The following is a 15,232-nucleotide window of genomic DNA, read 5'->3' as shown; positions in this document are numbered from 1 at the left end:
ATGCGTACTGAACCTGTTGCCTATAATAAAGTGTAGTGCGCTATTATAAACAGCGTCCAATGGCTTCAATACAGCGACCGCTTCACTCATATCGACAATATCGCCATAGTCTAACTGGTATGGATGTCGACTGAATAATTAGCTTTCGGCTATTTAATGAAAGGTATTACCTATTCCTATAAAAGATCCCCAGATATTTCGAAGTAAAGTATTACAAAATGGTGACATTTGAATGTACTTATTATGTTGCGCTGAAGAAAGGAAGTGACTAAGAGTTTCATAATATTCCTTAGAGACTGAGGAGGAAAGTTGTGGTAAAGTGGGTTGGGATGTTTGAAACTTCCTAATGAGATCTTTAAAGGGCAGCGATGAACCTTAAAAGTAATTGCTGTATTACATTGTGGCTAAACACTGTGTTGGTTTACACTAGTCTTCCTCTGCATTTCTACACGGTTCATGCAAGACCTGTAAAGTGGTGTCACAACACCAGTTATTGAAGATCTACACAACTTCTCTGCTCTCCCAATGAATTCCTCTCACTGACTGTCTATAGTGTTTTGAGAGGTTGCTTTGCCTAAATGCATTTTTAATAATGGTGCGTTCTGAAGCCGTCTCAGTTTCTCATTGTGCCCTCTGTGATATGATATAAACTCTCTGGGTGATCTGATTCCAGCACTAATGATTTGGACGAGGACAAGGACAACAGTCAGAGACTAAGGTTTGAGGAACATTCTTTGGAGGAACGCCTTGTTTTGGAGGAACACTCTGCTCACACACATTAACACCAGTGCTAGAAATGATGTTATAGACTTAATCTCTTCTCTCTCTCTTTTGTCTCTTCTGATTTCCAGTTTTTTTTTTAATAGGACGTCGAGATGGAAGAGTTGAGGTAACATTTTATAATTCTATAATTCAACTTTTCCATGTACCTCCATCCCACTCCCCTACCTCTCACCCCTTTCCTCTTCTTCCCCTTCTCCCTCCATACCTTTGTCTTTTTCTTTCCCGTCCACCTGAAAGTTGTCAGGCAGTAGTTGGTCCTGTCTGTTTCCCAGGGAGAAGGCTAGGAAGGAGAGGATGAGGGAGTCCATGATGCTGATGATAGCCAGGATGTAGGCCCAGCGCACCGTGCAGTTACCCAGGGTGTACTTATCTGTTCTCTGTCCACACATCCTCTTCACCTCCTCACTGTCCCAGCCGTCAGGGTAGATCATACAGCCTATCACCATGCAAGTGGCTAGGAAGGGGGGGGGGAAGAGAGAAAGTGATGGACCAGTTAAAAAGCGAATTGTAGTACAGGTGACTCTGGAGGGTGCAGGAGCAAGACAGATGGACAGACCAACAATCAGTTAGGTAGATGAACAGACAGACCGATGGACAAGACCAAGACCCACACAGCAATGAAAGCTACGGCAGTAGTTGCTTGGCAACTCCAGTCTGATGAGTTAGATAAACTTCATCCATAATTCACCCCTAAGCTCAGCCATCTCGCCTCACCTCGGCACGCGAAGCTACATGTGATGGGATCACATTACCTGTCCTGAAACATTACACACTCACTTTCTAACCTGGCACATACAAACTCACTTTCTATTCTCTGAGCGTTTACTCGCTCCCTTTTAAATGCAGACTCCGCTACCTAAGTTACATTTGGCAACCGTTTGCCTTGCTCTCTTAAAACTCGACTCATGGTCCTGGAGAGTTTATGAGTATGTTTTGTTCTAGCCCAGCATTAACTTATTTAATTAGTTGAATCAATGTGCCAGTGTTGGGCTAGAACCAAAGCCTGCACCACATAGCTTTCCAGGACCAAAGTTGGTGACCACTCTGGATTTCCTCTGCCCTCTAGGTAGCTGTCCTTGGTGCTGAAATATTCAGTTGAACTAATTTTGTTCATTTCCCGGGAGGTGTTCACTCTGATGTTGCAGCCTGCTTTACAGAAGCAGATCAAAGACAGAGTGAAGTTATTTTCACCACAAGCACAAATAGACTGACTGCGTTGCCATGGGGAAAAGCCTCAGTGTCGCATTACTCACATGCACAGGTGTGGGATTGGTGGAGGAGGAAGAAGAAAAGGAAGAGAAGGACTAGTAAGTGGAACAATACCACTAATCACTCTCAATACTTAGCCTACAAAAAAGTAACAGCACCGAACACACACTATCCTAATCATACACAGTAACAAATTGCTGGAAATGTACAGAATTTTTTTTATCGACTGTATTTCTATATTACAGTACTGTAAAGAGCAAAGCATTAAGGGGGATCAATGGCATTCTTCTACACTGATGTAAAATTACAGCAATTGCTGTATTTTTACAATACAATATTACAGTAAAGTACTGTATAAGCTGTTTTGCTGTATATTTACAGCGGTACACTGTGAATAATGGTGTGTTGTGGGGAAATGTTGTGGACGGCGAAATAATCTCTGGCTCCTTAACATTGAGGCGTGCCTTGTGAGAGGCTATATTTGTTGCAACCATTAATGAAAATGCTGTACCCCACAGAATACAGTACTATACTGTATTTTATTTTTCTAAAAACCTTTTCCCATAAATGTATACGAATCCCATGTAATTACAGTAAAATATTACAATTACAGTAGCAAGAGCATCTGCTAAATTACAAAAATGTAAAAATGCAAAGCACACTGCTGGGTATTATAATGATCTCCGCCCTCAAACGTCTTCAATTGTAGGCTAGTGAAATACAGAATAGGTATTGAAATACCTAGATCAAATACATGTAACAAACACTGCCCATCGTTGGCACTAGATGCCTGCACTGTAAATCAAACTGTTTATTAACCCCTGTGCTTCCAGTAATGCCCTATACATTCTAGAAATACAGCATGTTGCTATAGTCAGGTGTTCCAGTAATATGCTATACATTTGTGTTTCAGTAAAGGTCCTATAAATCTACCGTAATTTACTGGCTTTTGTGCTACCAGTAATTTATTGTAAATGTACAGTAACCTACTGACTACTGTGCTGCCAGTAATTTACTGTACAAATGAAAGGAAAAGTTTTAGTGTATAGCTTCTTCTTCTACTCACAGGAGGCCAGCTGCATCCATGCGCATATCTTGTAGACGCTGCCGGCATTACAGAAGAAGAAGAGGCTGAAGCAAACAATGCTGCCCACCACCAGCAGCATGGAGATACCAACGAAGAACATGGCTGTCTTGAAGGCCCCGGACGGGATGGAGCCGAAGTCCAGTGCGCTCCCTTTGCAGATGAGTTCGCCGGTGAGCGCGTTCCCGATACAGTAGTGGAACAGGCCAAAGTAGCCCGCCTGCGGGGTGTTGACGCTGTCACCGATCCAGTAGGGCTGGACAAGAGGGACATCAAGAACAAGAAATATGCACACAAGGGTTTTGGTTACTTACAGCATCATCTGGGGCTGTGTACAAAATCATTTACAAAAAGAACACCAGAGGATGACACAGGAAAATGTTAAAAACACTTATGGTGGCCTCCCGAGTGGTGCAGCGGTCTAAGGCACTGCATCGCAGTGCTAGAGGCATCACTACAGATCCGGGTTCGAGACCGGGCTGTGTCGCAGCCCGCCGTTACCGGGAGACCAATGAGGCGGCGCACAATTGGACCAGCGTCGTCCGGGTTAGAGTAGAGTTTGGCCTGGCCGGGATGTTATTGTCCCATCGAGCTCTAGCGACTCCTGTGGCGGACCGGCCGCATGCACGCTGACAAGGTTGCCAGTTGGACGGTGTTTCCTCCGACACATTGGTGCTTCTGGGTTAAGCAAGCAGTGTGTCAAAAAGCAGTGCGGCTTGTCAGGGTTGTGTTTCGGAGGACGCATGGCTCACACCCGAGTCCGTACGAGAGTTGCAGCGATGGGACAAGACTGTAACTACCAATTGGATATCACGAAAACCTAACCTTAACCTTTATTCTAAACCTACCCCTAATCTTAGCAAGCAGTTGCTTAACAGATTTCGCTGATTGCATAACCATCTGTATGTGTCTATCCAAATACTTCTTTCCAATGTGGTCCTCGGGATATATCACACAGCAATGTTAATCTACAAATAGTTTATGAAAATAAATAACTGTCTACTGACCTGTATGAACACCACCATCACCAAGATGGCGAAGCAGATGGTAAAGATGGTCCACAGGACACCCACGGCGCGCGCGTTACGCACGTAGTTGGTGTGGTAGATCTTAGCTGCTTCCTGCGCGGGGAGCATGGCGACGGTTGGAGAAACTATTTCTAGATGATTACTTTTTTGATGGTTTCCAAGTCAAGAGAGGGGAAAAAAGGAAAAAAAAATGTTTAGTTCCTTCTTTCTACACTCGCTCACTTAGACGTCCGTAGTTATAGAGGTATGTATCCACTCTGCCTCGTCTGTCCTGATGAACACTGCTGCTCGGAAATTCAAAACCATGGACAGCTCCCGGTGCTGAAGGCGTCACTTACTGACATACAGTATCTCTCTCTCTCACACACACACACACACTGAATGTATCAACCAACACGGACCCCACACGGAACAGATAGATGAGTGGACAGTTGTGCTGGGCACCCAGTCAGAATACCACCTGTTGAAGTAGTTGGTTCATAAATGAGGCATGCAGTGCAAGGTAGGCCTTGTGGGTGATTCCCCGTGTTTCTCAGGATTCCAATGAATGATTAATTGATGGTGGGAAACAGATCCTTGGAAGAACGAGGAAAGTTCTAGACTATTTTAATTCATTGATGGAGGGATAAACGGGCTCTTACATGGATAGTGAGAGTAATTTGGTAAGGAAGAAGCTGAGCCTTTTGTTGTCTACAGAGAAAAGGCAACGTAGGCTATAGGCTACGCAGCCCTACTCAGGCATCTGAAAACAGTGTTGTCGCAGCAGAGTTTTCAACACTTCGTCAGTGTGTTTTATAGCCTCTAGGAAGGCCTACCCACTGGGCACAAAATGGTCAGTGTATTGTGATGTGGAAAATACATTTGATTTTCAAAAATGTCAACCACAGGATTATGTCACCATGATAACCAAATTTCAACATAGACAAACCTTGTATAAAATATGTTGAGTTTTGAACATTTAAAACAAAGTCAGATCTTCAACGTTATATCCACTATCGACATTTGAAGGACAGATATCTTCTGCTTAGTTCCATCTGTGCCACTGACTTAGTCTGGCTTTAATTCCAGTTTGTCAATAAATTCATAATTTATAGTATGCAAGCAGAAGATAAATCTCCTTCAAATGTTGATATTTGGTTGCGTTCAATATTACTTTTGCAATACAGTCAATAGCCTAAAGTTAAGGCTATTTTACAAACGAATGTATTCTAACAGGGTAATGGCTCCTGAGGAGTCTTTTCATGATAATGACACCGGAGGAGATCCTAACTAATCTCCTAACCAATTATGCTATTTTGTGGGTTTTTTTGCGTCATTTGTCAATTATTTTGTACATCATGTTTCTGCCATCATCTGTTATGACAGAAAAGAGCTTCTAGATATCAGCACAGCAATTTACTCACCTCGTACTGGACAAAGATTTTTTCTTTAACGAGTCGTACGTTAAGGATTTACACATTTAACACGGTTGCACATGTTAAATGTGCAAACTGAAGGGAAAAAAACTCTTGCCTGACCTTTACTCCACACACAGAGACGCGTACAAAGCTCTCCCTCGCCCTCCATTTGGAAAATCTGACCATAATTCTATCCTCCTCATTCCTGCTTGCAAGCAAAAACTAAAGCAGGAAGCACCAGTGACTCGGTCAATAAAGAAGTGGTCAGATTACGCAGATGTTAAGCTACAGAACTGTTTTGCTAGCACAGACTGGAATATGTTTCAGTATTCTTCCGATGGCACTGGCTTCATCAATAAGTGCATTGATGACGTCTTCCCACAGTGACTGTATGTACATACACCAACCAGAAGCCATGGATTACAGGCAACATCCGCACTGAGCTAAAGGGCAGAGCTGCCGCTTTCAAGGAGCGGGACTCTAACCCGGAAGCTTATAAGAAATCCCGCTATACCCTCAGATGAACCATCAAACATGCAAAGCATCAATACAGGACTAAGATCGAATCGTACTACACCGGCTCCGATGCTCGTCAGATGTGGCAGGGCTTGCAAACTATTACAGACCACAAAGGGAAGCACAGCCGCGAGCTGCCCAGTGACACGAGCCTAGCAGATGAGCTAAATTACTTCTATGCTCACTTAGAGGCAAGCAACTTTGAAGCATGCATGAGAGCATCAGCTGTTCTGGACGACTGTGTGATCATGCTCTCCGTAGCCGATGTAAGACCTTTAAACAGGTCAATATTCATAAGGCCGCAGTGCCAGACGGATTACCAGGACGTGTACTCCGAGCATGCGCTGACCAACTGGCAACTGTCTTCACTGACATTTTCAACTTGTCCCTGACTGAGTCTGTAATACCAACATGTTTCAAGCAGACCACCATAGTCCCTGTGCCCAAGATCACTAAGGTAACCTGCCTAAATGACTACTGACCCGTAGCAGTCACATCCATAGCCATGAAGTGCTTTGAAAGACTGGTCATGGCTCACATCAACACCAATCTCTATTGCACTCCACACTACCCTTTCCCACCTGGACAAAAGGAACACCAATGTGAGAATACTATTCATTGAGTACAGCTCAGCGTTCAACACCATAGTGCCCTCAAAGCTCATCACTAAGCTAAGGACCCTGGGACTAAACACCTCCCTCTGCAACTGGATCCTGGACTTCCTGACAGGCTCCCCCCAGGTGGTAAGGGTAGGTAACAACCCATCTGCCACGCTGATCCTCAACACGTGGAACACTCAGGGGTGTGTGCTTGTTCCCCTCCTGTACTCCCCTGCTCACTCATGACTGCATTGCCAGGCACGACTCCAACACAATCCTTAAGTTTGCAGACGACACAACAGTGGTAGGCCTGATCACCGACAACGATGAGACGCCCTATAGGGAGAAGATCAGAGACCTGGCCGTATGGTGCCAGGATAACAACCTCTCCCTCAACGTGATCGAGACAAAGGAGATGATTTTGGACTACAGGAAAAGGAGGACCGAGCACGCCCCCATTCTCATCGACAGGACTGTAGTGGAGCAGGTTGAGAGCTTCAAGTTCCTTGGTGTCCACATCACCAACAAACTATCATGGTCCAAGCACAGCAAGACAGTCGTGAAGAGGGGACGACAAAGCCTATTCCCCCTCAGGAGACTGAAAAGATTTAGCATGGGTCCTCAGATCCTCAAAAAGTTGACTGGTTGCATCACAGCTTGGTATGGCAACTGCTCGGTCTCCGACCGCAAGGCGCTACAGAGGGTAGTGCGTACGGCCCAGTACATCACTGGGGCCAAGCTTCCTGCCATCCAGGACCTCTATACCAAGCGGTGTCAGAGGAAGGCCTTAAAAATTGTCAAAGAATCCAGCCATCCAAGTCATAGACTGTTCTCTCTGCTACCGCACGGCAAGCAGTACCGGGGCGCCAAGTCTAGGTCCATAAGACTCCTGAACAGCTAATCAAATTGCTACCCAGACTATTTGCATTGCCCCCCCCCCCCTTTTACGCTGCTGCTACTCTGTTTATTATCTATGCATAGTCACTAACTCTACCTACATGTACATATTACCTCGACTAACCTGTGCCCCCGCAAACTGACTCTTTACCAGTACCCCCTGTATATAGCCTCGCTACTATTATTTTACTGCTGCTCTTTAATTAATTATTTATTTTTATTTAAATGTTTAACTTATCAATTTTTTACTGAACACTTATAACTGCATTGTTGGTTAAGGACTTGTAAGTAAGCATTTCACTGTAAGGTTTTGTTGTATTCAGCGCATGTGACAAATACAATTCGATTGATTTTAACATTCAACCTTAAAATGAGTAACACACTATACATTTCTTCTTATGGAATCATATAAAGTGTGCATGTTCAAGATACCTGCGATGACATATGCATGCTATATGGAAATCTTCACAATTTCTGTAATAGTCTGCGCAGAATCTCGAACACACACCAGGAGGAGGGGGTAGGAAAGCGATAACTATTGACAATGTAAGATATTGAAATATGTCTTATGTACCATGGAAAAACACATTGTATGAAATAAATTAATCAAACCATATAACCTATAGCATTCGTACCATGTTCCAGCATTCATGACCTCTGTCACTCAAGATGACCTCAGGAGAACCGTGGGTGCTGAAGATAGTCCACTATCGCCTTGGAGGTGGCCTCGCTAGTCTCGTCCTCGATGGGTGTCATACAAAACTAAAATCTATTTTTGGTTCCAAGCGCCCTATTTAATGTGTTACAGAAAGGGAATTTAGAGTTAAGCACATATTCTTCCTTTACTGACCTTAATGGGTCAGTAAATGGGTTAAGGGTCCGATGAGGTCCATCCCTAACATTTAAAGTGTTAGAGAGAAGATACCTTTGTTCTTACCCGTATCTGTGTCGTACAGTCTGCAGATTTTCGTATTTGTAAGGATACTGACACACACACACACTCACTCACTCACTCACTCACTCACTCACTCACTCACTCACTCACTCACTCACTCACTCACTCACTCACTCACTCACTCACTCACTCACTCACTCACACACTCACACACACACACACACTCTCACACACACACACACACACACCCCCACACACACACACACACACACACACACACACACACACACACACACACACACACACACACACTTCTATAATATTGAACTCTGCTATGGTCAACTAAAGAAACCATTACAAAACAACTTATCAGGGCAAAATTTGAATTGGGACACTTACCGATCATGTGCCATGTTGAAACAACTTTGATGGGCTTCAACTCCGGCGCTACGGTCTTCGTCCTCTCAAACTTCTGGCAGGCTAGACAGGGTGCTGACCTTAAAGAGAAAAGTGACATATTGAAACATTGTGTTCTCTCTGATATGACATTAATTGAAATCATACTAATTTCAGATATAATAGAATGTGATTGGTAAACACAAGGTTATTTCACTTGCCCAGCTGTCCAGCTCCTTGACAATTCCCCATCAGAAGAAGTGTAGGTTGATTTTGGCAATCATGCGCTTCACTCCGAATTGGCCAGCACGCATCTTGGTCAGCACGGCCTCCTTCTCCTCCTTAGTAAATATCACCCTCCTGTGTGGCTGGCCAACCTTCCCCCATAGATAGATATGATTGCCTAACAAGTTGGACGAGAAGAGTTGTTGAAATACTCAAGTCTAAGTATATTTGCACTGCTGTCTTTCTCTGTTTCTCTCTCTCTCCATCTCTCTCTCGGTCTGTCTTTCACTCTCTTCCCAACTCTCCCACGATTCATCTCTGGCACAAGAAGTTTAAACATAGGACGAGGGTGCTCTGGGGAGAAGAGAGGGCAGCTAGTCGCGATCATGGCTAGAACGGATCCATCTTTTGTCAAATTAACATCAAAAGTAGATTTGTTTTGTTGCATTTTAGCTAACCCTAATCCTAATCCTTTTTCTAACCTCAACCTAATTCTCATAATCTGCTATGTTAATTCTCCTAATCTGCTGCAAAAATTATCCTAACCTGCGAGGAAAAGTCAAATCTGATAATTTAACAAACGCTAGATCCCTTCCAGCCATGACCACTAGTTGTTCAACTAGTCATGACAGTGCCACAGTAATAAACGTAAAAATTATTGGAAGGTTACATTAAGACTATTGAACGCTCTAGAAAAAAAGGTTATTTGAAGTTCTATATAGAACCTTTTGGTTATTTGGATGAGATTAGAGAACCCTGATAAAGGTTCTATATACACTGAGTATATGAAACATTAGGAACACCTTCCTTATATTGAGTTGCACCCCCCTGTTTGCCCTCAGAATTGCCCCAATTCGGCGGGGCATGGGCTCAATAAGGTGTAAAAAGTGTTCCATGTTGACACCAATGCTTCCCACAATTGTGTCAAGTTGGCTGGATGTTCTTTGGGTGGGGAACCATTCTTGATACATGCAGGAAACTGTTGATTGTGAAAAACCCAGCAGCGTTGCAGTTCTTGACATAAACCGGTGCGCCTGGCACCTACTACCAGGGGCGCAACTTTCACTGGGGACGGAGGGGGACATGTCCCCCTCACATTCTAAAATTGCATTTTGGTCCCCCCAGTTTTATCATTGGAATGTGATACAAAACGAGGCAACTGTGTGCTTTAAGACCATGCGGACGCCTCTGAGCGTTCAGGTATACATTTTTTAAATAGGATTATGCCCCCCCCCCCCCCACACACTTCTAAATCCAAAATTGCACCCTTGCCTAGTACCATGCCCCGTACAGGGATTGGGTTGGTGAGGAGGAAATATCAGGTGCTACAGAGCCATGCACCACCTACTGAGTACCTTACTAAGAAAACTGGAGAATCCATTACCCTGATTAACAACATGGGAGGGGGGGCTCCTACATGGGAGCATGACTCTGCCAACCTGCATCAGTTAAATCTATTAGTTACACCTATTATTTTTCTTAGATTGAAAGCATGAGTTTGTATCAGCCTGTAAGGCTTTCATCAGATTCACTGCTCTTACCCTGCCATAGAAGTGCAGTGTGCACAGATCACCCAGATGCTCAATGCAGGGACTGACATTCGCTGTGAATGGTTCACCTGACCAAAACAAAAAGGGAAATTATGTGAGAGGTAGATACATAGATCAAGTCTGTGGGAAGGGCATGATCATTTTGCAATCTATCCGCTGAGTAGCTAAGTTAACATTGGCTAGTTATCTTGCTACAGAAACGACGAGCTAGCTAGCTAACGTAACGCTAACAAGTAGCCTAAAAATAACTTTCATGTTTCACTTACCTTTCCAACAACGCCGTGAACTTTATTATACACTCACCAGACAGTTTATTAGGTATACCACCCCGTTCACAAAAATTGATCGCTCCTACAGACAGTGAGTCACGTGGCCATGGCATGCTATATAAAGCAGGCATTGAGGCATTCAGTTACTGTTTGATTGAATGTTAGAATGGGAAAAACGAGTGACCTAAGAACTTTTAGCGTGGTATGATGGTCGGTGCCAGGCGCGCCGGATCCAGTATCTCAGAAAAGGCTGTCACACACAACAGTGTCTAGGATTTACAGAGAATGGTTACAACAAACAAAAAACATCCAGTCAGCGGCAGTGTTGTTGTCGAAAACAGCTCGTTGGTGAGAGAGGTCGAAGGAGAATGGCGGACCACAGACAACTATCGGTGCAGTACAACAGTGGTGTGCAGAATGACATTTCGGAATGCACAATTCGTCAATCCTTGTCATGGATGGGCTATTGCAGCAGACGACCACATCAGGTTCTACTCCTATCAGCTAAAATCAAGAAGAAGCCGCTCCAGTGGGCACGCCATCACCAACACTGGACAACTGAGGAGTGATAAAACATTGCCTGGTTTGACGAATCGCAGTTCCTGTTGTGTCATGCTGATGGCAGGATTTGGCATAACAGCATGAGTCCATGGACCCATCCTGCCTGGTGTCAACGGTGCAGGCTGGTGGCCCCTGCATCCAATTTGCGTGATGCCCTTGTGTCAGCATGGACCAACATCGCTGTGGAACATTTCCGACTTGTAGAATAAATTCCCCGGAGAATTCAGGCTGTTCTGGAGGCAAAGGGGGGATCCAACTTGGTACTGGATGGGTGTACCTAATAAACTGACCAGGGAGTGTATTTCATCTCTTCAACATCATGGACCCACCCAGATACAAAGTAGTTGTAGGTATCTGGTCTTTGCTGGAGTACCTTGTCTGGTACATTAAATAATCGCTTATATCCGGAAACTGGAGGCTGGACAAATCTGTTGTTTCGATTGCTTAGTTTGGCCATGGCGGCCAGCTCTAGGAAGAGTCTTGGTGGTTCCAAACTTCCAAACTGTGTTCTTGGGGACCTTCAATGCTGCAGACATTTCTTGGTACCCTTCCCCAGGTCTGTGCCTTGACACAATCCTGCCTCCACTCTATGGACAATTCCTTCGACCTCATGGCTTGGTTTTTTTCTCTGCACTGTCAACATGCACTGTCAACTGTGGGACCTTATATAGACAGTTGTATGCCTTTCCAAATCGTGTTCAATCAATTGAATTTACCACAGGTGTACTCCAAGTTGAAGAAACAGCTCAAGGATGAAAAATGGAAACAGGATGCACCTGAGCTCAACCTGTTTTCGCTTTGCTATTATGGGGTATTGTGTGTAGATTCATAAGGAAGATATTTTATTTAATCAATTTTAGAATAAGACTAACGCAACGAAATATAGAAAAGTGGGGTCTGAATACTTTCCAAATGCATTGTAAATAAACAAAATATTTGACATTGTATTCTCACTTGAATTTTAGTGTGCTTTTAAATGGTCGAAAGAGCAGTGATAGACAACTAAACCAAAAATCTGACATTGTTTTTCCATTTTAATTTGGTTGTGCATTAAGATGGTTGAACGCATAATGATAACACATTGGAAATTCAACTAACTTTTGTCTGTCTTTTTGAGTGGGTGAATTTAGGTTGTAATCTCATTGCTCAATATCAGCCAAATATTACCCAATTATTGACATTGAAATGACATGGTGTGCCAAATGGGTATCCTGCATGGTCAGCATAAGTTTTGTTATTTAGATTTCTGAGTCAAAACTGTATTTTTCCTTTTTCGTTTCTGAATTTGAATATCAAAAATCTACTTGTTTACTCACTGTGTCAACATTGGACATGGAATAAAGCAAAATAAATAATGGTCTGTGTACCTGATAGAATAATTATATGTTTAAAGATAAATGATTAAATAATTCTACCCTGAAACCTAACTATTAGTGATTTAGTTTATGTAGCATGTATAATGAGTAATTAAATTGTTAAACATAAAGTTCTAACTAGGTTGGACTAGGATAAGAGAGGAATGTGAGTGTGTCTTTAAGAAAACACCGAGAACCATTAACCTGTTTGACCCGACCTAGCTAGAACTCTGAGCATTTATGATATGAGAGGGAGTAACCCTCAAGGTTTCCCTAATCTCGGAGGAATGGAACTGTCGGCTGGGTGGTGATATACAGTGTTGAGAACTCTGGAGGAGGAGATAACTCTCCTAAAAGTTTGTGTGTATGTGTGTGCGTAAAGAAGGAGCCTGGTATAAAATAGAGGCCTTTGTATATGTACTGCAGAGTGCCCTCGTGAATAAACATTTTTGACTATTGTAAGCTGGGAATTCTGTCTGTTTTATTTAAACCAGAACTTTACGAACTCTGAGTTGCAGACTGAGTAGATTAATTGAAGTTTATGAACATTGATAACAACATTTTGGCCAACTAACCTTTTCACGTGTGAGTTCCAAATATTTCTAACAGTCGCCCTACTTTAATTTTAGTGTGACGTCAGAATACACTCACTGTTCCAAAATGTGAATGTTATGCAACAAGACAGTTAACCCGCGCTGCCCTCAAACCAAGGCTTGTCAATTAAAAATTATTTTATACCAAGTTTATTTTCTAACAACAGTTTGAATTGAGGTGTGTTCCGCCTCCTCATTAATTCACATAAGAAGTTGCATAGCCTTTACTGAGCCGGACAAACGTCTCTCTTCAACGAGAGCCCAAGCACTTCCCCAGTGTTTCCCCAGATCCAGTATGAAGACATTGCACATCTCTAATCAGAACAGGCCTTGCACAATTTTTTTCCACTGGCACATTTCTGGATGGTGCCCGCATTGCTTTCATTGTTGTTTTCCTTACAAATTGGACTTTGGATATGTGTGCATTCCTATTAAAGTAAGTAGCTTATTTTATGTATATCATGTTGTTTCTACTGTAGCACACCGTGTGTATTTATGTATCATAATTTATTTACTGTTTTATTCACACGTTTTCAAGTACTGGTGACAAATCATGCATTCCGATCCTTGCATAGATTGTAATGGACACGTGATGTGTGTAAAATACTTTTTTGAAGGTTGTACTGATTTATGATGAGCTAATGCTAAGCTATTTGCCGGTTATGTGTTGTGCCATGTTTGTTTTTGTAATATATTTTTTTAAATGTAACCTTTACTTAACTAGGCAAGTCAGTTAAGAACAAATTCTTATTTACAATGACGGCCTACCTTGGCCAAACCCAGACGACGCTGGGCCAATTGCACTCCGCCCTATGGGACTCCCAATCACGGCTGGATGTGAAACAGCCTGGATTCAAACCAGGGACTTGTAGTGACGCCTCTTGCACTTGCTTTGGTAATGTCAACATATGTTACCCATGTCAATAAAGCCCCTTAGAATTGTATTTGAATTGAGAGAGAGAGAGATAATCACTGTTGTACATTCCATTTAAAATTGTGTAAAACTGTTCTAGAGTCATATTGTCTCAGCACAGTAGGGTACAGCAGGGTTAGAGAGATATCCAGACTTACAGTGACGGGGACAGGATTATTGCTTCTCATCAGGGTGTTGTAGGAGGTGGTAGTGCAAGACTTTGAGAGCATCATGTCCACTTGATAGGGCTGAGTGACTGAACTATATGAATGGTCCTGTCAGTGTGTGTGTGTGTGTGAGAGAGAGAGAAAATGTGTTTGTGGGGAGTGAATCAGTAACCAAGTAATATTACAGGTTCCATATCATTGATCATCAACCCCCCCCCCCCCCCCCCCTTGAATATGCTATGTTTGCATTTCCTGAAATTTCCTTCAACAACAGGGTGATCAAATTAAGATCCTTCACAGTAGGCCAATTGTCACAGCAATAGTCGTGTTCACAACTAAACAGTATAGCTTACGTTTGCCTTTCAATGAGCAGTAAAGGATGATGGTTTAGTATACCCATACCAATAAAAAGGCTTATTTTAACTTACTGACTTTTTCTACATTTTGTTGTGTTAAAGCCTGCATTTAAAATGTATTAAATTGAGATTTTGTGTCACTGGCATACACCCAATACCCCATAATGTCAAAGTGGAATTATGATTTTCAATTTTTTTACAAATTAATTAGAAATGAAAAGCTGAAACGTCTTAAGTCAATAAGTATTCAACCCCTTTGTTATGGCAAGCATATATAAGTTCAGGAGTAAAAATGTGCTTAACAAGTAACATAATAAATCATAAATTTGATACATGCTATTTATTTTCCTTTATTCCATGTCCAATTTTGACACAATAAATGGGAAAACAAGCCACTCTCCATTTTGACAAAATAACGAAACGTACACTGCATGACAAT

General features: G+C 42.7%; 1 protein-coding gene across 1 annotated transcript; it reads right to left on the bottom strand.

The window, feature by feature from the left end:
* Window positions 1-944: 944 nt before the first annotated feature.
* lhfpl5a (LHFPL tetraspan subfamily member 5a) lies at window positions 945-4,373 on the bottom strand. Its single transcript, XM_014165991.3, has 3 exons — window positions 4,084-4,373; window positions 3,059-3,332; window positions 945-1,237 (listed from the first exon to the last, which is right to left on the bottom strand). Exons 1-3 carry the CDS (start codon window positions 4,210-4,212, stop codon window positions 945-947), a joined length of 696 nt encoding a protein of 231 aa, XP_014021466.2. The 5' UTR covers window positions 4,213-4,373.
* Window positions 4,374-15,232: the final 10,859 nt, after the last annotated feature.

The sequence above is a fragment of the Salmo salar genome, chromosome 22 (genome assembly GCF_965601325.2).
Source record: "Salmo salar chromosome 22, fSalSal1, whole genome shotgun sequence".
In the NCBI taxonomy this organism is placed as follows: Eukaryota; Metazoa; Chordata; class Actinopteri; order Salmoniformes; family Salmonidae; genus Salmo; species Salmo salar.
This window is presented reverse-complemented; position numbering and strand designations above follow the sequence as displayed.

Excerpts from the sequence above, each read along its gene's own strand:
- lhfpl5a (XM_014165991.3), bottom strand. The coding sequence starts at position 4,212 with ATGCTCCCCGCGCAGGAAGCAGCTAAGATCTACCACACCAACTACGTG. Across the intron at positions 3,333-4,083 it reads TGATGGTGGTGTTCATACAG|CCCTACTGGATCGGTGACAG; the intron begins GTCAGTAGACAG and ends CCTCTTGTCCAG. Across the intron at positions 1,238-3,058 it reads ATGGATGCAGCTGGCCTCCT|CCACTTGCATGGTGATAGGC; the intron begins GTGAGTAGAAGA and ends CCCCCTTCCTAG.